Here is a 25,193-nt window from a genome sequence, read left to right as displayed (position 1 = left end):
TGGGGGCCTTGTTTAACTGGGCGACGCCCCAGCCGGCATGAAATTTTGTCATGTTGTACTATCATTTTTTTATTTTGGTTTAACCAATAAGAATACAATTTGGTCGGCTAAATCCCAAATTGCCAGCCCATCCTCGTCCGTTCAGTATCCAAGTAGATACCCAACAGGGTGCACCACGAGAAGGTGAGGATTGGACATTAGGTCAGAAGCCCTGGTCGGTTCTCCGCATTCCTTTAAAGGCTATGTGGAGGTCTCCTCTCAGTTATACAGCTTTGACCCTTAAGCACCCCATTATTAATTATAAAAATTTAATTAATAACTATATTCTGACAATGTTACACTGTCATCTTCAGGGTTCAGAAAACAATGATATGTGCATGCAGGCACTCATACTAAGCAAATGAGGCTGAAGAAAGTCAACTGAAGTTGGTCCTAGAGTCCCTCACCTCTCCAGTGGGCTAAAGACAAAAAAAAAAAAAAAAAAAAAAATCTAAAAAAGACAACCCAATTTAGCCTGCTAGGGGGGGGGGGGGCTAAACCTTTAGGACTGACTTCAATTGCCTTTCTTCAGCCTCATTTGCTTAGCGTGAGTGCCTCTGTGCACATTGTTTTGTGATCCCTGAAGATGGCAATGTAACATTGCTGAAATATAGGTAGTTAAAGTTTTTATAATTAATAATTTAGTTTTTAATTTGTCATTTCATAAAAAATTAGAAGTATGTCTAACCAATGTATAAGCTTATCTACAAGCATTCCTGTTTGCTGATCATACAATTCTAGTCTCAGCCATCTGAACTAGAAATAATGTTAAATGAAACAGATATGCACTGGAGTAGCAGGAATACAAATACACACAACGACAAGACAAAGTGGATGAAAAACGATACTGTCATGACCACAAAATCAGCTAAATAAAGTAACTGAGTGGAAGGCTATGTTCATTTAGCAATCTAAATAAAGACAATAAAATGTCAGAGAAATAAACAGATGCAAAAAAGCTGCTTGTAAAGTTTTTATCCAGATAAAAGACTATCACAAACCACATCAAAATAAGATCAAACCTTTTAAACAGTATTATTCTACCAGAAGTGACCTATGGCAGTGAGATATGAACACAACAAAGAAAAAACAAAAGCGTAATAATGACCCAAAGGGCAGTAGAAAGAAGAGGCTATAATATAATATAAGCAGAAAAGATCATATAAGATGCACTGAAATAAGGAAAAAATCTGGACTTTAAGGATGTGATATAACTATGTATATCAGCAAAGGTGGGTGGGACAATATAGCATGCGTGAAAGACAACTTATTTAGTTAACACAAGAATAACAGACTGATATCTCCTAAGAAACATAAAGAAAACCTGGTAGGCCACCTAGGAGATGGAAGGATCCTATGTTAAAGTCAATAAGATGGAACTAAAAGAGACTGGTTTAGGATAGAGAAAGTTTGGCATCTTTGCAATTTGCAGTCACTGAGAAACTAAGAATGAGAACACAGGTCCATCACGGAGTCTTTATAGCCAACAGTAACTTCAAGAACAATACTAAACCTAAACTACTGCTCTAAGGATTGTATGATCTGTTGAGTCCTTGTGTTAACTAAGTTCATACTGAATTTATGCAGATTAGTGCCTAATACTGTCCGCGTGGTTAGCCAAGTGGTTATGCGTCCCGCAACCATATGCCTGGGAAAGGAGTATCCTGCGTTCAATTCTCGTCGCCAACGTGAGGAGCTAAGGATCTTTCTCAGACATAGCCAAGTTATCCAGTCTTGGGTGTGGATAGCAGGTTTTTTCTCCCCAGTTTATCTGGGGTTTTTCCTCCTGCAAAGCAGGCAAACCAGTCTTAAGAACATAAAGCTCACAGGCAATTACATATGGTTGGGCATGGGGGTAATGACCCCACCTTGTAGGGAGTTATGAAACCCAAAAGTGGGAGGCCATGGCCCTACATGGGGCTGTAGTGCTGAAAAAGAGTGCCTAACACTATTGATAAGTAATCAAAGCTGGGGTAGACAATTGTAATGAACATAAAACTTGGAATTGCATATCTGATTCAAAATAACTTATAATTTATTACATAACTTAAGTTATAATTTATAACAACCCCTCATTATTATTATTATTATCCAAGATCCTATGGAGGCAAAGACTCATCTAGGATGTCCTTTTGTCATACACACAGCTCATCATACCATGCTTTAAAACACACTCGAATTCTCTGCAGACACCACACTCTCAGGCAAGGCATTCCAATCATTCACAACTCGGAATGCAAAAAAAAAAAAAAAAAACCCTGCTTCTCACTCCACTGCTCACACCCTCTTTATACAGTTTCCAGGGATGACATCTGGTTCTCCCCTGATCTCCCACTGTTTTCTGTAGAACCTCTCCAACACTGATCCTATAACAACCCTTACTAACTTGTAGGTGTCTATCATATCTCTCCTCTTCCTCCTAGGATCTTTGTATATATTGATCTATATATTGATCTGTGTATATACTGATCTAGGAACTTTGTCTATATTTTCACAGAGATGATTAGAAAGAAAAGCAGTGTACTTATCTAATTTGTATGTAAATAAGATGGTAATCAATCTTCCACTGCAGTTTCCTTCAGACCATTGAAATCGTTGTATAATTTTTTTTCCTTCTGTTTTTGGTTTATAAAGCACATTATATTTGATAAGAAATTATATTTTTGTTTTAATCCTTTTTTCAAGCATGAGAAAAACTATTTTAATTTTCTGAAAACAAAATTAAAAGAATGTAATTTGTCAAATATAATTTCATTAAAATAATTGTCCAGCTTTGATAAGCTAACATCAGGCATTAATTTGCATAGAGACTCAGTTAAATTTAATACATTTTAAAATTAAATTAATACAAAAAAATCATAAATGATCTTGTTATCATATGTTAGAGGTCAGGGAGCACAATATGCAACTTATAACACACAAACATTGAAAGAATTAAATAATATTTTTAATCCTTTCTCAGTGTCCCAAAGTCATGACTATGGTTAATCGGGCCTTGTGGACCATGCTTTAGATATGGCTCACAGAATCAGCTGGAAAAAAGACTGCCATACATGCTTCATTACAGTAAATTTAGAAGAGAAAGACTACTTTTGGATCTGCAGCTGCTCTCAGAAATCAGTCTAATTTAAATAAATATAGTTGCACTAAACTTATCAAAATATGGGAAATGCTAAGACTTCGAGATCCCAGTTTACATCCTAAGTTGCCAACAGGTACCCATATAGGGCACTCCACCTAGTTAGAACTAGGTTTCTTCCATGCGTTTCACTTAGTCATGTGTTGCCTTTTTTGTGTGCAGTACATCTCATTGTGCTCCCTGATGATATCTCAGTGATAGACGAAATATTGGAAGAATTAAATAAAAATTTTTAATCCTTTCTCAGTGCTGTTTCACTCCATTAAGCCTCTAATACGAGTTTCTCTATGCACTTAAGCCTAAACACACTGGATTAGGATCTTGCTATCCTAAGATAACAGCTTGCTGTTTTTGGATGAAAAGGTGATATTCACAGCTTGTAGTTTGTTTTTTCGATAAATACTAATCGGTCTAAAAAATGAATATAATATAATTAATTCAGTTATATTTATTCTCCTCAGCAAATTACTTAAATTTCTAAGAAATCAATTATGCCTGTTCAACACTCACCACTTAAAAAAAAAAACTCATCCATCTATATGGAGCTGGAACGATTCAAACTTATAGCATAAAGCAGAAGATCATATTTTCTAAGATTATTAATTATTCCACCATACTTAAGATATGGCAGAAGATCAAAATTATTCCCAATTGTGTTAAGTTGAAAGAAGAATGGACTTTTAAAGAAAAATGCACAAGACATACCAATATCCAGTTGTGTTACTCTGAATTCCAATTTTCAAGCTATGTGCAAATTTTCAGCAGCCATCACCAAAACTTGCAATATACCATTGAGCAAATTAAGTGAACTGCTCTGTGTCATATCTGTATATATGATTCACAATGGAAAGAATGATGAACAATACAACTACAGTAATCTTATATTCTCAACAAGTAAAAATAATTAATCTAGAAATTTAACAAGAAATAATTGATTAACATCAACTTATTGATTGATTCATCTCATCCCATCCCTTTAGGACGAGAGAGACCCCTAATGAGGAGTTCCTGATGAATTTAACGCAGTCTGTTCATCACTTCTCTGCTGCATTCCTCTAAGGACAATATTCATGACTGTAAACCATGTGTGTTCAAGGGGCCATTTTGCCTGTTCTGGGAAACGAAAAACCAGAGTTTCCAGGTGAAAAAAAACCCACCTAACTCACCTTTTGTCGAAAAAGACCAGATAAAAGGTTCCTCACATCACTGACGAGAATTGAACTTGGGTCTTTCCGACCAAAGGGCTTCGTCTATACCAACTGAGCTATGGAGGCTCATTAACATCCATGAGACAAATAACACTGAACTAACTTAGGTTTTCAATACAGAAAGGAGGTATTAAAAACAACTCTCACTAAACACAGCAGACTAAAATTCAAACTGGAATTTTTTTTTAAAAACACTGGCAAACTTCCAAGTATTAATCTGATCAAAGAAAAATAAATGAGTAAGATTGGTTTACCAAGCTCACTCTCAGCTACAAGTAGGTAGCAATGCAAAAAGGTATACAGCAATTTTAGATATACAAAATCCCTCGATGAAAACATGCAAGTAGTTTTGAATGACAAGGGATGACCTTGTTCTTTCCCATTCATCAGGTATTGAAAATTTTCTTTTCTACCAATCTTATAGAACCTCTTAAGAAACTTAAGCTTCTAATCATATTCCTAAAATATTTGCAATTAATGAAATAAATTCTTATGAGCATATTTCCAATATCAATTTTATCTTACAAATGGCATTAAAAACTATTAATAAATAATTATCTATCCCCTCTTTTCTGCCTGTTAACTAAACTTTGCAACCCATGCAATTTCAGTATATCCCAAGATGGAGCATTCCAAAAGACATTCCACTATGCCACTGCCTCCTGAATCCAAAAGCAGCAATCAAATATTATAAAGTAGTCAAGATGCAATTGAAAAGGAGATGTGCAACTCTATAAGAATTACAGAGCTATAAAACTTTATACAGGACATCACATGAACACTGGCTGGAAGAAATGGAGAGCACTATATGGAGTATATAAAACAGCAGTACAACCTGCCATTATATATAGTGTGGAATTTGACCTTTTAAGAAAAAAAAGAACAAAAGCTACACACTACTAAGAGATGAAGATGCCAAAGTGGGCTGAAGGCATTATGACACTTGATAAAGGGCATAATGAACACATCCGTGGGAGTTTCAAAGTTAGACCTATATCTGATAAAATAAGGACTAGCTTAGATGGTTTGGTAACATAGCAGTCCAAAAAGTGGTCACATCAAGGCTTTGTAATGTGAACAAAATAGCTTCTTTATACTTATAAGAAAGTACAAAACAGCACTGTTGTTATCCTGTATCATTATCACCATTAATGTGGCCTCTGATCTTCAAAGTCTAAGTCCACTACCACTCAAAGATTACTGGTATTATTACCTTCTTGTAGCAAAAAATCCTGATGCGGAAGGTAATGGAAATGTGTACGGAACCAAGGGGGCATGATAGATCCCATTTAACATGGATTCCTCTTATAAAAAAAAAAGCCCTGCAAACTTCCCAGTTACAGACATCGATGACAAACAGAATAGCTTTGGTCTTTTTTTTTAATAATGGCAAGGACAAAGAAGTAGAGATGCAGCTGTATCATAACCTTATAAAAAGGGATAATAATCTCCCTATCTTTACTTGTCAATATGTTATTCAACATTCAAGTAACTTTTTGAGCTATTCTGTCCACTTCTGTCCTTCGAATTTTAACTCTCTGTATGCCATCACTCCAAAATCCTTAGCTTCATCAATTTCCTGCAGTCTAGTACAATTCATGTAACCTTTTCCATCCCAAAGTGCATAATCTTGCAATTTGCCACATTAACTTACAACCATTATCCTTTGTCCCAAATGCCAACTCACTTAAAATCATCCTGCAGGATCTCTACATCAATTTCATTAATGTTCCCTCTCTTAATTTTGCACTGTCAGCATATAGTTAGATACCCCACATAATTTCCTATATCATTAATGTACAAATTAAACAGCAGTGGTCCTAGTAGAGCCATAAAGCAGTCTGCTAATCACCTATCTTCCTCCGGCATTTTATTCCATATGTTACTCTCCGATGTCTTACAAAAAAAAAAAAAAAACTCCCAACATCTGTCAGCCATCCTCTTATTCATGTCACCAACTTTACATTTATTCCAATTTGCTTCAACTTACGAGAATTTTTCTTGCAGTATTCTATCAAATTCTTCTGCAAACTCTAATAGTATCATGGCGTGTAGCCATTTCCCTTATCCAACTCAGCTATCACTATTATAAAATAGTAAATTACTAATATAATTTACTCACATCATTCCCCTTAGCAGGACCTACCTTTGACAAAACCATGCCTCCTGCAATAGAGTATCACACTTCTATCCACCCATTCCTGAATTCATACCTTTAATAACTTTTCCAATACTGTGACCAATATTCCTTAATATGAATTCTTCATAATTTGCTACTTCTGTCTTGGAGCTTCCTTTATGTAATTGAACTATCTTGCTTGCTCTCTCTCTCTCACTTCCTTGGAACCTTGACAGAGCTGAGCTTGGTCAGATTATTATAAAAGTCTGTGTGTGTTTCATCAAGGTGCCATATCACAGTAGTAAGATTATTATTACATGACACCTCCAAGGAATCGTTGCAGAAGGGAACTGCTAAGTGTCATTTCAATTGCTTACTCCTCCACAGCTGATATACTTCATCTTTATTACTTAGTGTAGTGCCTGCACATAAACCATATTTTGTTCCCCGATGATGGCAATTTGACTTTGCAAAAATATTGGAAGAATTCATTAAATTTATTTTAGTTTATATTAAGTCTGTTGTAATTTCCTTTAAAAAAAGTTATGGATAGCCAACATATAAGCCTTACCACCAGACTCACTCAAAAGTGTTGGTGTACTGTTATTTTTATATAACATATATAAAGAAAGGAGAGAAAAAACAAAAAAAATGTTTTGTCCCCCCCCCCCCCCTGTGCTTCTTCAGGCCTCCAATAATCATGATGTAATCCCACTGGATAATGAAAGTCATTTTCTATTTATGTGTTTTAGTAAGAGAAAAAGTATATTTTTGTGATAATTCTGAATGTAGTAATAATTATCAACTGGTTGGTGCACATCATTTATAAAAAATAATTATCAGTTATGCCAAGGCTGTGAGTTTGAACTCACTGGAGAAATGTATATTCTTTAAAAGATAGTGACAGCACAAACAGTGAATGAGCTTAAGGAGTGGCATGACATACTGTGTGTTTAAGATGGGCCTCACATGATGAGTCTTGTAACTCCATGAAGGTCCTGAATAATAATAAAGCTATACTAAGGCAACTGACTTCACATCAATTGCCTCAGTATCCCATAATGCAATGCACATATCTTTAGACATGTATAATGCTATGCATAATGGGAAGGGTCACTACCCAGACTGGTTCAACATTTATTTAGGTCTCATCAGTGGGAGCTGGACCCAGAAGTGATACCAAGATTGAAGTAATGCAGACGTCATATTTCCATATACAAGTAGCCAAAAGATGCCACACCATATTACTAAAATACTCTGGATTAGAGATAAATTGTGAAAGTTTTTCACATGGTTATACTATAAATTAAAGATGCCACGAATGGGATACTAAAGGCAATTGATGTGAAGTCATTAGCCTCTGTACACAAGTAGTCCAGTCGTAAAGCGACTTCAGGTGCAAACTTTGTTTGCTTACACCTGGATAAAGGATTAAACCAAGAATATAATTTCTTGGCATCTTTAATTTATGTTGTCAGTGCTAGACAATAGACTTGTCTCTCACATGGTTATAGTATAACCATGTGAAAAACTTTCAAGATTTATATCTAATCCAGAGTATTTTAGTAATAAGGTGTAGCATCCTCACCTTATTACTAAGACAGGTCTATTGTCATGTGACACAGTGGAGGTCAGGAAAATAACATGTAGTGGCTGGTCTCACAATGAGTCACTTGGCTTTGGGGATTGAAATAATACAATTCTATCCTTTTTTTTTCTTTTTTTTTGCTATTAGCATTTTTTTATGCAGCCTTTACTTCTTCCATTCCTCCATCTTAATTTGGTACTTTTTTGCTTAATTCATTATTATTTTGGTAACCTCCATGGAGTCAGTAGACTCATCGTTGGAGGCCCTCTCAACAAGCAACGCATCTATCATAATGAATTTTGAAGTTACACTCCCTGCATTCATAATGCACTTTGGCAATGCATTCCACTCACCAACAACTCTTCATGTAAAAAATCTACTCCTTACACAGTTCTTCACTGCATCTTTATTCTTTATACAACTTCCATGGATGGCCTTTCATTCTTCTCATCATAAAATCTGCTCTTTATAATTTCTTCTGTATTAATCTGATAGAATCCCTTAACTAGCTTGAAGGTCAGTCATCTCTCTCTTTTCCTCCTATCCACCAAACTCTGTATTCCACATTCCTCAAATGTTCTTTATAACCAACAGTGCAGATGTGAAGTTCCTCTTCCTGATATTACTTTGGTCTAGTGTTTCCACATCACAATGAAAACTTGGCAACCAAATTGTCCATGTGTGGTGACAATGCCTAATAAAGAGGCATCACTACCACCATCTTATCCCTATATGTCAATGTGCTTTTTATCATAGCAGCAATATGATGGGTAGTCTTTACAACACTTGCAAAGTGCCCTGGGAACTTTAGTCCACTGTTTACCATCATCCCAAGATCCTGAACCCCATCCACTTCCTGAAGTGGAGCTCCACCAATATGGTACGTACTTTTATATCTCTGTACACTCATCTACCCAAGCTAAAAGTCTATTCAGATTTTCCTGTTGAGAATTAACATCAACAAAACTCCTGATAATTCTGACTTTGCACCATCAGGAAGCATTTGGAAATCCCCAGCAGTGGCAGCCTGTGAAAATTTTAAGTGGGGGTGCCGCATATACAAAATAAGAAAAATATTTCATTTTTTCCTAATCAGTAACCAATTTATTAATAAGTAAATTTGCATATTCAAGAATATGTAAATTTACATCTTTGAGAATCACCAATATTCATTTGCATTTGTCACTGCATGTAACATGAATCTGACACTGCTCATTGAGCAGTGTTGCTACAGATAAACTGTATGCTTGCACACGTTATTTCTGTGAGATATGAAACTTTTATTATTGGTGTGTGTTCGTGGCGAGGGCGAAATAATTTTTGAAAAATATATTCTAAATAAAATATTCCATAAATTGGAATATTACAAAAATATTTTACCCTTACCACGAACACACACCAATAATAAAAGTTTCATATCGCACAGAAATAACGTGCGCAAGCATACAATTTATCTGTAGCGACAGATAAATTGTATGCATACAGTTTATCTGTAGCAACACTGCTCATTGAGCAGTGTTGCTACAGATAAACTGTATGCTTGCACACGTTATTTCTGTGAGATATGAAACTTTTATTATTGGTGTGTGTTCATGGCGAGGGCGAAATAATTTTTGAAAAATATATTCTAAATAAAATATTCCATAAATTGGAATATTACAAAAATATTTTACCCTTACTACGAACACACACCAATAATAAAAGTTTCATATCGCACAGAAATAACGTGCGCAAGCATACAATTTATCTGTAGCGACACTGCTCAACAAGCAGTGTCAGATTATGTGCAAACGAATATCGGCGAGTCCTCCAGCCACAACTGACTGAATGTGATAATTCCAACACTGCATTGATAACAGTGCATTTGTTTAGAAATCTCAAGTGTTAATCAAACAATTCCAATTATTAACTATTCAATCAATGTTGAAACATAAGCTGTAACCTTTAACATGTTGCACTGCATTTATATAATGTTGTAAGTATTGTTATTATTTATAAACACAAAAAAAAATTTAATTTTTTTCCTTTTTTCCTTGGGGGTGCTGCAGTACTTATGTACAAGCCACCACTGATCCCCAGTCAATCCACATGAAATATCATTAACAAATAAGTTAAACACTAGGGGACCAGGAAACAGAACCATGAGGCATATGTCACTGGTCACCTTCCTTTTCTGAGACAATGTTCCATCATATACAACTTGCTGGTATGTAATCTTCAATCCATCTAACAAATCTCTTATTTAATTCCATCTTCTGTAGTTTATACACCAATCAGCCATGTGGTAATTTATCAAATGCCTTTTCAAAGTCCAAGAAAATCGCCATATGGGAATCTCCCTTATCCAATGCATACTTTATAAAATGTAAGTAGATTGATAAAACAAGACCTGCCCTTCACAAACCCATGCTGACCATCACAGAAAATCTTATGTCCATCAACTGGGTTGATGGATATAAGATTCCTAACCAATTTTTTTAACACTTTGATCACAGTTGCAGATATACAGACCAGTCTATAATCGGAAACTTCTATCCTAGAACCATGCTTGTAGAGAAGTGTTATTTTGCCTTCTTTCCATTACTTAGGAACTTTCCCACTGTAAGACTTTCATTAATTAACCAGGTAAAGGGCATAACAAACTTTTTTGCACATTCTTTAAAAATATGTAGCTATACATCATCCATTCCCACAGTCTTGTCAACTATTAGACAGGCCTGGTTAGCATATCAGCTCTCCAGCTAAGAGGCTGTGGGTTCAAATCCTGACATTGGCATGAATGTTTATGATGGTCCTACTGTGTGGAAAGGGAATCTAGTGACCCTACCACTTTTATTAACAGAAGGCTTCACCCCCAAAATCCTATGTAGGACAGGAGTGATCATATGGCATTTAGTAATGCCAAATATGAATAACAGGTTTTACCTACTGTGAAGTAACAAACATTAAGTTGACAGTGTAAGTTTGGGAAACTATTTACACTCTCTGCTTTAAAAAAGCACAAAAAACTACATGCTCTACTTAGCAAGAGTTTCAGGTTTGGGCATTCTTGATAACAATTTTAAATTGATTAATGAGATACATGTTATAAATTAGTCTCCAAAATTTCTGAACTTGAGGGAGCAAGATTTACTGCTAAAACAAGAATATTTTCCCACAGGAAATGCAAGCTAAAGTATTACCAAAAAACACTGTCCGTCATTATTGTCTACTCACATCATTTACAAAGTGTTGTGTTCAGAGAATCACTAACTATAGGTGACTGTGGACTATAACTCAACATTACTTGTGGGTTTAATAAGAATAATGAAAATGTTAGTTATGATTATACCTATAATATTAAGCAAAGTAAAAGTATCATGATTATACTTTGGCATTAGGTTTTTTAACAGTTTCTAAACATATCAGAACTTAATCTGATAGGTTATCTGTTGGTTGCTGGTAGAGTTCAACATGAGTACTTATTTCCTGTTAAGGCTAAATAAAAACACCCTGACTGAGTGAAAACATGAATGGAATCTTTTTTGAGGTTTCAGAAATGAGAAAGACAGTTCAGTTAAACTGTGGTTCACTTGCTGTTTTCATTTTACCTGGTTACTAAATTATACTTGGTATCATTATACTAATTATAATTGGTATAACAAATGAACTGGATAAGATAGCCTCTGCTATCACAGCTGTTAGTGAAATTCTCATATCCTCAGGGGGGGGGGGATTACAATTGGGATAAACAGTATTAAGACTAGGTAAAAATCTGAAACTAAAACAAAAACTGTGGCTATATATGCTAAGATCTAACACAATCTGAAAAATTATTATATAAAGAAATTAAGTTCAATCAGACCTGAATTCAAAGTAGGAAACATTTCTTTTCTATGTTTTAATTTATTGCTGGAGCTTGGAAAGGTGTTCAAAAAAAGTCAAAATATTCTAGAAAAAATTTACTCACAATTCAAAGTGTCAACGTATTTAAATTTAAACTTAATTTAATTTCCCTGTATAAACTACCTGAGATTAAAAAAAAAAAAACGGGGGGGGGGGGGCGTTCTGCAATATTATAATCCCTGATAAATTATCTGAACTCTTACTTAGTCACCGAACTAAATATATTTGCGTTTCATAGTTCCCATTAATGTATTTATTCGTATCATTAGAATGAACATTTTATAAATTATAAAACAGATGCGAGTTTTGCGGAAGTCTACTTCTTTTATAGGAGGCAACAAGTTTTACGAATACATATGAAACTAAAATTACAAAATAGCCGACCAAAAATGATATTTAAAAAAAAAAACACTTAATGAAATACTAGAAATGCATGCAGATATATACAGTGTAACAATCTGAAATGGAAAAGACACACAATATTATAACGTACAGGATATTTATCTTTTCCCCATTTTCTTGCAAGCACTGTATCTAGCAAAAGTTTCATTCGTCTACTTACGTGTTTTAATCAGACCATTTAGAGACTAAAAACTTACTTTTTTCTTGGCTTTTGAAGCGTAGGGTCAAAATGATAAGTTTTTAAATCATTTTGATTATCCAGTGGCTGTAACGGTGTGTACGTAGCGTCATGTTCGGTACTCATTTTAAAATAGGACTGACCAACAAACTTTTTGTTTTGAAATGCTGCTTAGTATATTAGAGTTTAATACCTTCGAACAATCCACAATATACAAATAATTCTTAACTACCAAACTTCTAGTTATTTTTTTCAGGTAATCACTTTTACACAAATCGACAAGTACAGCCCTATTTAAATATTGCTACCAAGCTGGTGGAAATAGAAGTCCTATTGTTGTAGATGTTAGAACGTAACATTTCAGGTTGTGTACGCAATAGGTGTGATTGCATAATGTTATGTGTGCTGTAGTAAAATTAATAATTTCGTGTTTACCATTTATGTGAATTTGATAAGTTAAAAAAAAGCAGTTGTCAGTTTCTTTAATGCAGAGAACATTACTGATTTATCTGGTTGTGGTATAAAAATAAAGTTAAACATTTACTTTATCTTAATGGAAATATGATTAAATTTAAATGTAAAAATACAATATATATATGCCCACTATATACGGAGAACTAAACCCCTCCCCCCCAAAAAAAATGTTTCGGCATTTATTTTATTTTTTAAAACTTTATAATTCTGTTTAAAGAGGTCATTATATAAGACTATATGAGGGAACTTTAAGTTTAAAAATAAACTAAGCAATCATTTTTTATTTTTTTTAAATAATCATTTTGCTAAACGTCAATTCAGATCAAGTTTTTGTTTGTTCTAAACCACAATGATAATCACGTGCTTGTAAGCGCCGCCTGCCTACACGTGGAGCGTTAATCGCTTAGCATATTGCAATCGCTAGGGTTCGTAAACGATTACATCTTGTTTTATTTATTTGGTCCTTGATTCTTATAGATCTAGTTCTGGATATGTTTTGAAATCCAAGAATTCGAATTACTCAAATTTGAAAGAAATAATCGACTAACAGTAAAAGCTGCAACAAAAATTATAGCTAGAACTTTTTTGAAATCGAGTGCTATAAGTGCACCAGAAGAACTCAAATCAACCACGATAAATAAGTACACCATTTTCATCTTTATTTCTTATATTCACTTGTATAATAATAATAATAATAACATAAACTAGATAGTATGATCCAGTAGCTCAACAGATTACACTATCTTCCGATCTACACATGCTAGCCACTGATTTATTATTATTATTTTTTTTAAAATGCCGGCAAAGGTTGGTCGATTGGTAGAGCCTCTGCTACTAATGGCTCAGTTAAGTAAGTTTGAGCGCGGTTAGTAGTTGGAAGGGGAACAATCGTTCGATGCTATTGGCACACTCTCCCTCGATGAGTCTTTGGACTCCCTGGAGGTGTCAAATAATAATAATAAATGTAATACTGTGTGTGACCTCCTTTAGCCCAAATTACAGCACGCATGCAGTTTGGCATAGATTCCACATGGTCTTGAATTGCATCTACAACATACAAGGCGTTCACCAGACAGTCCATCAACTGGCTTAGATTTGAAGGAAGAGGACTTTACTTCTGGATCTGTTTTTTTTTTGTTGTTTTTTCTAATATGTCCCATATGTTCTCATTAGGGTTCAGATCCGGGCTTTGTAGTGGTGTGTAGATGCTGGAAGTCGGTGTCATGCTTGCTGAACCACTGCTGAACAATTCTTGCGCGATGGGCAGTAGTATTGTCGTTCCATAACACAAACGTAAACATTGCAGGATGGACTTGATTGACAACAATGTTCAGATATTCCTTGGAGGGCACCCTACCCTCCAGCAATATTAGAGGAATCGTTGCATACCAACAGAACACTTCTGCACCATTACACTACCTCCAGAACCTTGAGCTGTGTTTACAAGGCAATCTGGGTTCATTACTTCATGGGGCTCTCGCCGAACACTCTGCCTACCGTCAGTACAGAACAAGGTGTACCGTGCCTCGGACCACATGACTTTTTTTTTCGGTGTTCAGTCACATTGTTCTTGACCAACTATAGACGAACTTTCCGGGTTTTCGCAGAAATCAGTAGTTTCCGTATAGGCATGCGACTGCCAATACAATCTTCTTTAATTCCTTGCACATAGTTCAGTAAGATATGAGTGAAACAGCTTTCATTAAATGCTCCAGTCAATTGCAGTACATAGGAAGTTCTGTTTTTGTCCATGCACACCGCCGTCCTCTGAAAAGGCGTACACATGTACACGCCTTTTCAGAGGACGGCGATCTCGCACCTATTAGAATATCTTAGGACGACATTTATGCCTCTTAGACAATGGAAATTATTTGACCACTGATTAAGCACCAGGATGTCTCCCGATTTGGGAAAGCAGTCAGTTCTGCTGTTTTCAAAATCGTGGCTCTACTCAGACAGGCACCCACAATAAGCTCTTTATCGAACTCTGAAATAGGCTTTGTTTTTTTCATTGTGATAAACACTGTTGACTGCTGGTCATTTCCAGCAACATTCTGAAATAGTTACCTAGAGCATATGGTGACCAAGAATTTTGCATAAACGCTGCGTAAGTGACGTTTATCTGCATAAATGTGTTCTAATTCGGTGGCCGATATGTGCAGTAGTAATGTCGACTGGGAGATTCTTTAGGAGGTGATGAAGAATTGTAAAGGTACAAAGGGCAAGATATCCATCATATCCTTCTTGGCAAGTATTCTTCCTAAAGTTTCATACAGGGCTACTAAATGACTGTGCTAACGAATATAGTTTCCATCCATTCGTTTTTTTTTGTTTTTTTTTTGACACATTTACCTCAGCAAAAGGCGTAGTCATTCGCAGTTTCCTTGCAATGAAATTTGAAGGAAAAACTCTCTTTACAACCTTATATGTAAATAATTGACGGCGGATTCATAGCAATTGTTTTTCTGTGGGTAATTGCTTCTCCCCAGACCTCTGTGGATTAAGCAGCCCACTCGTTTTTCAAGCCACTTCTCTTTAAACGGAGTATTCTTCTTTGAGGACTTGATGACTTGCATTCGTTTTCGGAAATGTAGCTATGTTGGATCTTTCTGCTTACTGAATATATTTATTAATTAATTCATAATAAATTAATTATGAATTAATTAGTTCTTCCCAAATGCAGAATCATTCGGGAAGAATTAATGCCCACTTACCAGGAATTTATGGTCTATCATGTCTGTTGACATTTGAACAATCTTTAGCATCAAGAGTAGTATTTTTAATATTTCTGTTTTGTTCACAGCAGCTCTCAGTATGGAATGATGAGTTTGTGAGTTGAAGAATTTCCTTGAACAGTATTCAAAGAGTGTCCAGTGGAGGCTCTAAATGGGGGTGCTGCCTATATAAAATACTGTAATTAAAAAAATATTTGTTTCGTAATTAGTAGCCAATTCATTAATAAATACATCTACAGATTTATTTATTAATAAATTGGTTACTAATTAGGAAAAAAAGAATTTTTCTTTAATTATTTTGTATAGGCAGCACCCCTACTTAAAGCTTCACGGGCCGCCACTGATATCTACTATTCAAGTTGTCCACATTGACGTGTTTTTTTTTTTTTTTATAGCATGCAACTGAGCTGAAAGCTTTGGAGGGTAAGGTTTTTTTTTAATCAACTCTGCACGCATAAATATTGTCTGATACTTTGATCTTACCAGTGTTAGATGAATTACATAACGGTGTTCTAGCCTGCTCAACTTCTGGACACAGTTCGTTTTTTCTCTCTAGAAATTATATTTCATTTGGTTAAAAATTAAATTATACTTGACATCAAATTATATTCTTATTTAATTCTTTAGTCAAGTGTAAGCAAATAAAGTTTGCGCGTGAAGTATCTTCACAACTAGGACCCTTGTTTAGAGTGGCTAATTACTTCACATCACTTAACTTAGTATACTATCTCAGATCCGGGGTATTCTAATAATATGATGATACACATTTTTTACTACTTTTGTATAAAAAAAAATATATATGACTTCTGTATGCATTCAACCATAGTATCTTCATGGGTCTGGCTTTCACTAATGAGACCTCAATAACTTTCGAAACCAGTCTGATTTTTCGCTTCCCATAATGCATAGCAATATACTCTTCTGAAAGGAAGAGTGCTTTGCCATATGTGATGCTAAGCGAATTGATGTGGTCATTAGCCTTTATATACAAGTTGCCTAGTCATGAATATATTTAAGGATTAAAAAAAATGATATAATTTCTTGTCATGTATACTTTTTTTCTTTTATAACAAAGGCTTTTTTTTCTGATCCTCATCGACAGCATGAATTTTCGTTTCTAAATCATCACACATCGACACGTATCTTTACTTGGCTGTTTAAAGTGGGTGTGGCTTCCACTAATGAGATCTCAATAACTTTCGAAACCAGTCTGATTAGTAACGCTTCCCATAATGCATAGCAATATACTCTTCTGAAAGGAAGTTTGCCATATGTGACGGGTATGTGTATTTTTTTAAACAAAGGGAGCTCAATTTGAGATTCGATATTTAAGGATGCAAAAGGTCTTCTGCCACGATTATCTTTTCTGGAATAGTTTGCTGTGGTATACTGGAAAGGATTTAATATATTCAGTCCCATCTGTTGCAGTAATCGTATTGCGTGGATAATGTTTTCCACTGGTATGCGTGAGGACAAAAACTTCATCTTCGATATATATCTGGAAAATATGTCTCTAGCTAACTTGTAGGGTTCTAAAAAAGAATTCATTTCACCAATGTCTCATTCTCCTCTTTTGCCTTAAGGGTGTACTGAACGATGTAAGATTTTGAAGCTTTACTATCAGTTTTAGAGCACTCACGGTTTTCTTGCTTTTACTAAGCAACATAAGAAAATATTCTGTTGTGAGTGATCTTCCCATCTCTCAACATAAATTAAAACCAGTGCAATGCTTATTAGGAAATTTCTCAGGACAGCATCTATGAGAGTGAAAGTGTAAACTGAAAGAAAATGGCGTATAATATGCATTATCCATTGGTGTATAATTCTCTGAAGTCTCATCAGTGATAGCCATACCAAGGTTGAATTAATGCAGAAGTCGTATATACTACGTTGACAAAAGTATTTGATCACCTAGTTATGATCAAATTTAATTTCTAGTACCGAGTGGAACCACTTTTGACTTCAATGACAACTACCTTTCGGGCATGCTTTCAACCAATTTCTGATACGTCGCAAGAGAAATATTCTTCCATTACTCGTGCAAAGCTACCCCCATTGCTGATGATAATGGCAGTCGCTGACGGGAATTCGACGTTCTAATTCGTTCCAAAGATGTTTGATGGGATTGAAGTCGGGAATCAGAGCCGGCCAGTCCGACACATGAACATTGTTTTGTGGGAACCAGTCTTGGACACGCAGAGCAGTAAGGCATGGAGCATTGGCATGCTGAAACATGTAAGGGTCACTGCCAAAGTACTTATGCAGGAAGTATGAATTTGTCCAGTGTACAGGTATCCATTAAACGTCATGGTTTTGCGCACGTCCAGCAATGGACCAAGCCTCATCCAACTGAAACACATCCATACCATTACCAAGCCTTCCCCATATTTGACAGATTGCAGTCCTCCCAGAACAGCTCTCCGGGTAATCTCCATATTCAAAGACGACCATCAGAATGAAACATTTGGAAGCGTGATTCGTCGCTCCACAGAACCATTTTCCAATCATCCACAGTCAAGGAAGGGTGTAAACGGTATCATTTCAAACTTCGTTTGGCGTTGAGGGGGGGGGGATTGATGTGGGGCTTGTTCGCAGCAGCTTTGTCACTGTAACCTAAGGCATGCAATTTTCTGCAGACGGTTTTAATGCTGACAGATATATACTTGCAACATTTTCCAGGTTGGATCTGAGTCCGCCGCTGATGACGTGCGGGATGCTCGAACATTCCGAGACAGAGCTCGCCGATCTCAGTCAGTGGCTTCCCGGAGTATTTTCCTGATGTGGTAGCACCATCAACTTTTCATCTACGAATGACATAAGCAATGGTGGATTTCGATATACCGAGACTGGTAGCAATGTCATAGACAGAATGTCCACAGATGTGACATACAACTACCATTCCATGTTGGAAGCCTGTCAGTTAAGTTCAACGTGGCATCTTGACATCGAGTACAGTGCAAAACATGCCTCATATCCCTTCTTTCATTACCAGACTTACGCAGACACTCCCTGAATATTTGCATGTGGTAAGATGCGAAATTTGCATGGCACACAAGGTGTCAAAATATTTTTGACAACATAGTGTATTTCCCATGCACCAATGTTTTCTGTCTGATAATCTTCACCAATGTTGCTTCTTAAAACGCATTGTAATGTTCTTATTCTAACTGTATTCCTGTGCGACCACAAATGCGAGATCCCTCGACACTTCTGCGCATGTCAGAAGAAGGCGAATCCATTCCGATAATAGAGTAATCAAATGCGTTTTGTAGGATGAGTATTTATTATTATACGTCGGAAAAGTATCTTTTCTTTTATGAAAATTCTAGTTTTTAACATGGTAACTATTTTGCATGGTAACTTTTTGGTAAAAATTTTCCAACTGTACAATATTGGAAAATTTTACGTATAAAGCATTTGATTTCGCGTGTTGGTAACGAATTCGTACATCGCCTTACTCCTTTCTTACCTTCAACATGAATTTTTTTGGCACATTACCAGCACAGGGTTTCGGATCTATGGTCGGACAGTAGCTCTGTTTTACCTCCTGTCCTACCATTATCAGCTTTGTCGAGATGAGAATCATTGTTGGTGCCAATGTAATCCTCTGGAATATCACTAGTCTTTCAGACAAAAGCTTGTGATGAGTTTGATTTAGTCGCCGACAACGGAAACTTTTTCTAGACCTTTTTCAGCCGATTTTCAAATTAGTGGATCTTCAACAAAGGAATTAGGGTTTTCCCTTACCGGATTTCGAATTTTTAACCTGCAACTCAAAAGGACAATTTATATATTTGGGTCAGCTATTGATGAAGGCTAAGGTAGAGATTTGCTGCTAACGATCTTCAAAACGTTAGGACTAAATGGCCTTGTCTGTTCATTTTGGTGAAGTCAAACGTGTTAAGGATTTAGAATTACCACAGATGCTTCTTTATATAATTAAACACATGGGAAAAAACAATGACTATACTTTTTCATGTATGTTAATGTAAATCTGATTTATTTTTTAATTTATTGATATCTGAAGTTACACGTGTTTGACTTAGTGATTTCGGATTAACGCGAGAACAAATAAAATAAATAAATTCACTAAAGACTTGTTTTTCTTTCAAAATTAATCCAGATTTACACCAAAGGAGAAATCCTCTGCACAATGCCATCGAAGATAGACTTAAGTTCGAGTCTATTCGCTGACTGGAGAAACGTTTTTTTTAAAGATTTTCTTCGACCACTTCCTGAGTTAGTCAATCTTTGGTAAGGGGAAGCTGGTTTTTCCTTCTGGAAACGTGGGTTTTTCATTCCATAAATTTAAGAATATCGACCTTAGAACTCACACTATTTTAGACATGAACACATCCCGTTAGATGTATGCACTAAAGGATGGCAGCACTTGTTTGTCAGTCTCTTCATCGGATGCCTCTTATAATTAGTGATAACTAGGGCAAGTTATCTCTGATTGTCTGCCGGTGGAGATTAAACTGCTCACTCAGTCTCCAAAAGCTAGATAGAGTTTTTTTAAAAAGGCCTTGCCTACTCTCTATAAAGGAATAAAAGACGTTAGCTGATTTTTTTTTTTTTTACCTCAAAGGGAGTAGATGAGGCCACTTTATTTCTAAATAACTATTTTTGAAGATCCATTGAATCTCCACTCTTCGCCATCAGAGATTACTGGCTGAGGACTACCAAGGAACCTAAGCAATCCAGGAAGGTGAATATGCAGACAACTATTGCTGTCGCGTGGTCATCTCTCAGAAGAAAAGCTTAGTGAAATGAGAAGTATAAGAGCAGAAAGAAAACCCGAGATGTAAGATTAGTGATTGAATATAGCGATTCAATAAATAGTTCAAAGTCATTAAAAAGTGATATTCGTGAGATTGAAACATCTTTAATGCCTCTCTTATCTCTCATGCCAGATGATCCCAGAAAATTCCAAAATCTTCACTGCTTATAATATATAAACTTAATTGGAGAAATTGTAGCTGTTCAAATTTCATAAGTTCAAATTGTAGAAATTGACAAAGAAGCTGTTCAAATTTCATAAGCATATTTGGGGGCATAATTTATGACCAACTCAGGATAAAGTTTAACTTGGGCAAAACGTCTGTTTTGGAAACACATGCCTAACAGAACCTTTGTTTTTTTCTGAAAAAACAAAAAACAAAAACAAAAAAACACCCGACGTCAAAGCCGCTACATATCAATGACCTTTTTTTGTTGGGTTCTATTGCAGCTGAATTATAAATTATAAGTTATTCTGAGAAGCCAAAGATTCCTTTTAAGATTTTAATAATACTGTACTTGAGAATGCACTGGTCCTCGGCAGACTGTTGGGTGATGTTAATGAGAACATCAAAATATTTTATTGCTACCGAACACTACTTCAATTATCCAGCCCATGGATCACGGAGTAATTTAAGCTTTCAAATGTTGTCTTCGACAAATATTAATATCCATAAGAAACTAAATTCTAAAGAAATGGAAAATGTCAGATATTTTGAGAAATTTTTAGGATTAAAATGGATATAGAAATGATTAAAGAATCCTGCGATGAAGACATTGAGTTGCTTAAGAGGCATGTGTGAAGATAATTTGACTTGAGCCGTGAATTATTCACCACAATTCCTAATAAACAATTTAAAAGATAATGCAATAGATGAAATTATTGGATTGACAAAATCAGTAGATTTTGATGATGTATAGGAAGATAATTTTGAAGAAATGTTAGAATCCTATCAACAAAGTAACCAATAAAAAAAATTAAGTGTTAAAAGTTAAACTGCACACAAGAACGTTAGACTTTTTCATTAATAAGAACACTCTAAAGTTCGCATCTCAAACATCCTACGAAGATGAATAATAATATCTAACGTGATTTTAATTTACTCTCTTCTTTATTCCTATTCTTACTACTGTTATTACTATAAAATTTTCATAATTTCATATCGTAATAAATTACGATGTACATTTTAGTTTTGTATGCTAGTAAATAAATATTCCTTTTATGAAAATAGTTTTGTGTTTTCTTTGTTTTCGATTCCATTCATTTCAGAAATTTAATTTCTCAATTTACGCGAAGTTTGAGTTGCTAGTAGAAGAGAAACTTTTTCAGCTGGTTTGAAGTTAGTCGATATTCGGAACAGGTAAGAGTTTCTCTCCCTTTTCACCTTACAGCGAAACATCGAAGGAAAACAAACACATTACAGTATTTTAGACAACAATACGAATTAACATTAGGACGATAGAGGTCGTTTACTATACTCTCGTCATGTGACAATTAGAAAATAATTTGAAATAAGTATTCCGAGCAATTTGTTTTTTAAAAAAATGCAAGCATTCTTAAGAAAAAATATGGAAACATCTGCTAGAATGGTCTGGATCAGGCGAATATCCCACTCTACATCATGTCTGCGCTTTCTAGCCATATATCATAACATTGGAATTGTATTTGTATGAAAGGCTTTCATATTATGGTACTCTCTTCTTGGTTTTATGCAGTTATATGGCAGATTGTCGAACTCGGACATTCAAAATTGTGCTATTTTACCTGCAATGCTATGCTATTCTATTTTGGGCAGTGTACAATAATCACAAATATATACGCAGCAACTGTCTCCAGAGATATAATATTGAATAGACAATCGGGTCCGTGGCATCATTGCACACCTAAACATTTTATTAAGTATGGAGATGAGAAGAAGAGCCATGAGTGTTACCCATGCAGATTATAACACAGATGATCGATGTAAATTTGTTGTTATGCTATCGCTTCCATAATGTCAGTCATCAGAATCATCATCATAAATTTAATTTTAGTCGTCGACTAAAGGTATATTTTTTGAATTATTGATTTCAAAGCAAGCAGGTAAGTTTCCTTACAGAAATAGGATTTTAATCCTAAATCTCAGAAAAGGTGAATGCAGAGCTCTTTTTAGATAAGAACATACCAATTTAGGAATATGAGGAATATTTAGGAATTAGAGATGAAGACAGCTATCTACTGTACACCATTTCCAAAGTTCTGAAATCATCGGTAGCCCTGAACTCAATTATTTTTGAAACTAAGGATGGAGAGCGACTGCTTGCCGATTCACAACAGTTATGGATGGCAAAAGAGCTCCATCTATTCCATTCGGAGACTAAATGAAAGATTTTTATTAGGATACTTTCCAATGAATGGTATGGTATCTTTCCACTGCGTGCATTCTCGGACTTTTTTTTTCTGTATTTCGCATTTTCAGAAAAAGCCCTGCTGACTCCATTCGAGACTGGTTTACTTTAAGTTGAAAATCCTACATAAATATTCATCATCATCATCATCATCAAATTCCTGCCATGTACCCTCAAGGGGTGTACAGGATATGATAGTACTACATGAAAAAATTACATCATTATTAATTTCCTATCTACAATTTTCCTCCAAATCAGTCTGTTACTTGTCAACACTCCAACATTATCAGATCTTATATTTCTATCGTCTAAAGCACTTTGTACCGTATCAATCCACCTATATCTTGGTCTTCCTCTGGGTCGTTTTGCTGCCAACCTGGCAGAGAACACTTGTTTTGCTAATCTTTCTTCGCCCATTCTGTTTAAGTGACCATACCACCTGAGGTTAGCTCTGCTAACGCATTCCTGGATGCTGACAATGTCAAGTTCTTTCCTAATATCCTCGTTTTTAATATGATACTGCCATCGATGCCATCTGTTCACGCCTATAATCTTTCTCAGGACTCTCATATCTGTGGTCTCTAGTCTTTGGTCAAGTGTTTTACTTCTGACCCAGCTCTCAGATCCATAAGTTAAAACTGGTTTGAACACTGTCTTGTATATAATTTAGTGTTCTGACTAATTTCTCTCTTATTCCATATGAATTTATTCAATTGACTTCCCACCATACCAGCTTTGCTGATTCTGTTGTCTATTTCTATATTTAATTTACCATCTTCAGTAAAAATCGTGCCTAAATAGCTAAAATGTTTTACTTGTTCCACAGGTTCTCCATTCACAACACAGTTGACATTTTCAATGATTCTGCCTATTTTCATTGTCTTTGTCTTTTTATTGCTGACCTTCATACCATATCTATTACAACAGCTATTCAATTTAGTCAGAGAATCTTGCAGACTTGTAGCGGATTTATTTAGAAGTATAACATCATCCGCATAAAGCAAAGAGCTGACATTAACATCTCCAATTTTGATATCATGTTTAATACCACTTTCCTTCATAATGTGATCCATATAGATAATGAATAACAGAGGGGATAATGTACATCCTTGTCTCACACCAGATTTAACATTAAACCATCTTCCTGTGCTTCCTTCAATTCTAACTGCTGACTTACAACTCAAATAAAGACTAAGTATTGCTTGATATAATGCCCCATTGACACCATATAACTGTTGCGTATTGAATAGCTTCTCTCTTGGCACCTTGTCATATGCCTTTTCCAGATCGACAAAACTTAAATACAGATCTTTGTTATATTCCCATGCTTTCTCGACTATTTGTCGTAAAGTGAAGATCTGATCCTGACAGCCTCTGTTTGGCCTGAATCCAGCTTGTTCTTCACCAAGCTTTTCTTCCACAATTCTTCTCAACCGTTTCTCAAGTATACTTGCATAGATCTTGCCAGGAACACTCAGTAGGGAAATACCTCTGTAATTCTCACATGCAATTTTATTTCCCTTTTTATATATGGGTACTATGAGAGCATTCCTCTCTCGTCTATAAAGAAATAGGAATTAGTTCATCCCAATCAAATAACTGTTCTTATGATGAAGATCTACTTGCAATAATTTTATTATTCTAAAGCCTTTTCCAAATTCAAAGGGGACAAAAAATATTTAGCTTTCTTGGGATTACAGATCATGAATACTGCATTTACCTGACTTCTATAATTAAATGTAGCCCGTTGCTATCTTGTAGATTAAAGAATAACAACCTACGTGCCTGTTATTCCCTTTATTCTAAAGTAGGCAGAAATCATTTATTCCTAACTTTTGAAAATAGACGAACAGCCGGATCCCACCTTACTTGTTGAGAGTAGATGAGTTCAGGACTACCTACGATTTCAAGACTTTGGAGCAGAAAGTACGCCAGAGAACTGCAATATCTCGTATTCCAAACCATAACTGGTTTATTATTAAAAACAGTGTGAGATCTGCAGTCCAAATTTTAGCTTTGCCGAAGAATACTTTTATTAGGAAACTTTGCAATGAATGATATCTGTTCACTGCGTGCATTCTCGGATTTGTTTTAAAATCCCAAGTTACAAGTTGGCAAAATCTCTATATCCCCGACAATTTAAAAAAAATAAAAATAAAAAAATACTGAAAAAAGTTTTTAAAGTCAAGGACCAGAATCGAACTTATAAAAGTATCCTGTCGTTAAAAACGAACAAAAAAAAAAAAAAATCAAATTGTC

At 35.3% G+C, this 25,193-nt stretch overlaps 1 protein-coding gene across 1 annotated transcript in view; it reads right to left on the bottom strand.

Moving 5' to 3' along the window:
* Positions 1-12,905, bottom strand: part of LOC150095650 (scoloptoxin SSD14-like) — a 143,237-nt gene extending 130,332 nt beyond the window's left edge. Inside the window, exon 1 of the mRNA XM_090410828.1 lies at positions 12,578-12,905. Coding sequence (XP_090266954.1) covers positions 12,578-12,684 — 107 coding nt within the window. The 5' untranslated portion in view covers positions 12,685-12,905. The remainder of the gene's footprint in view (positions 1-12,577) is intronic.
* Between the last annotated feature and the right edge of the window lie 12,288 nt (positions 12,906-25,193).

The sequence above is a fragment of the Typopeltis vanoorti genome, chromosome 20 (assembly GCF_054136105.1).
Source record: "Typopeltis vanoorti isolate ZY-2024b chromosome 20, IOZ_Tvanoo_1.0, whole genome shotgun sequence".
In the NCBI taxonomy this organism is placed as follows: domain Eukaryota; kingdom Metazoa; phylum Arthropoda; class Arachnida; order Uropygi; family Thelyphonidae; genus Typopeltis; species Typopeltis vanoorti.
Note: the sequence above shows the minus strand (reverse complement) of the source record. Positions and strands in the feature narration are given on the sequence as shown.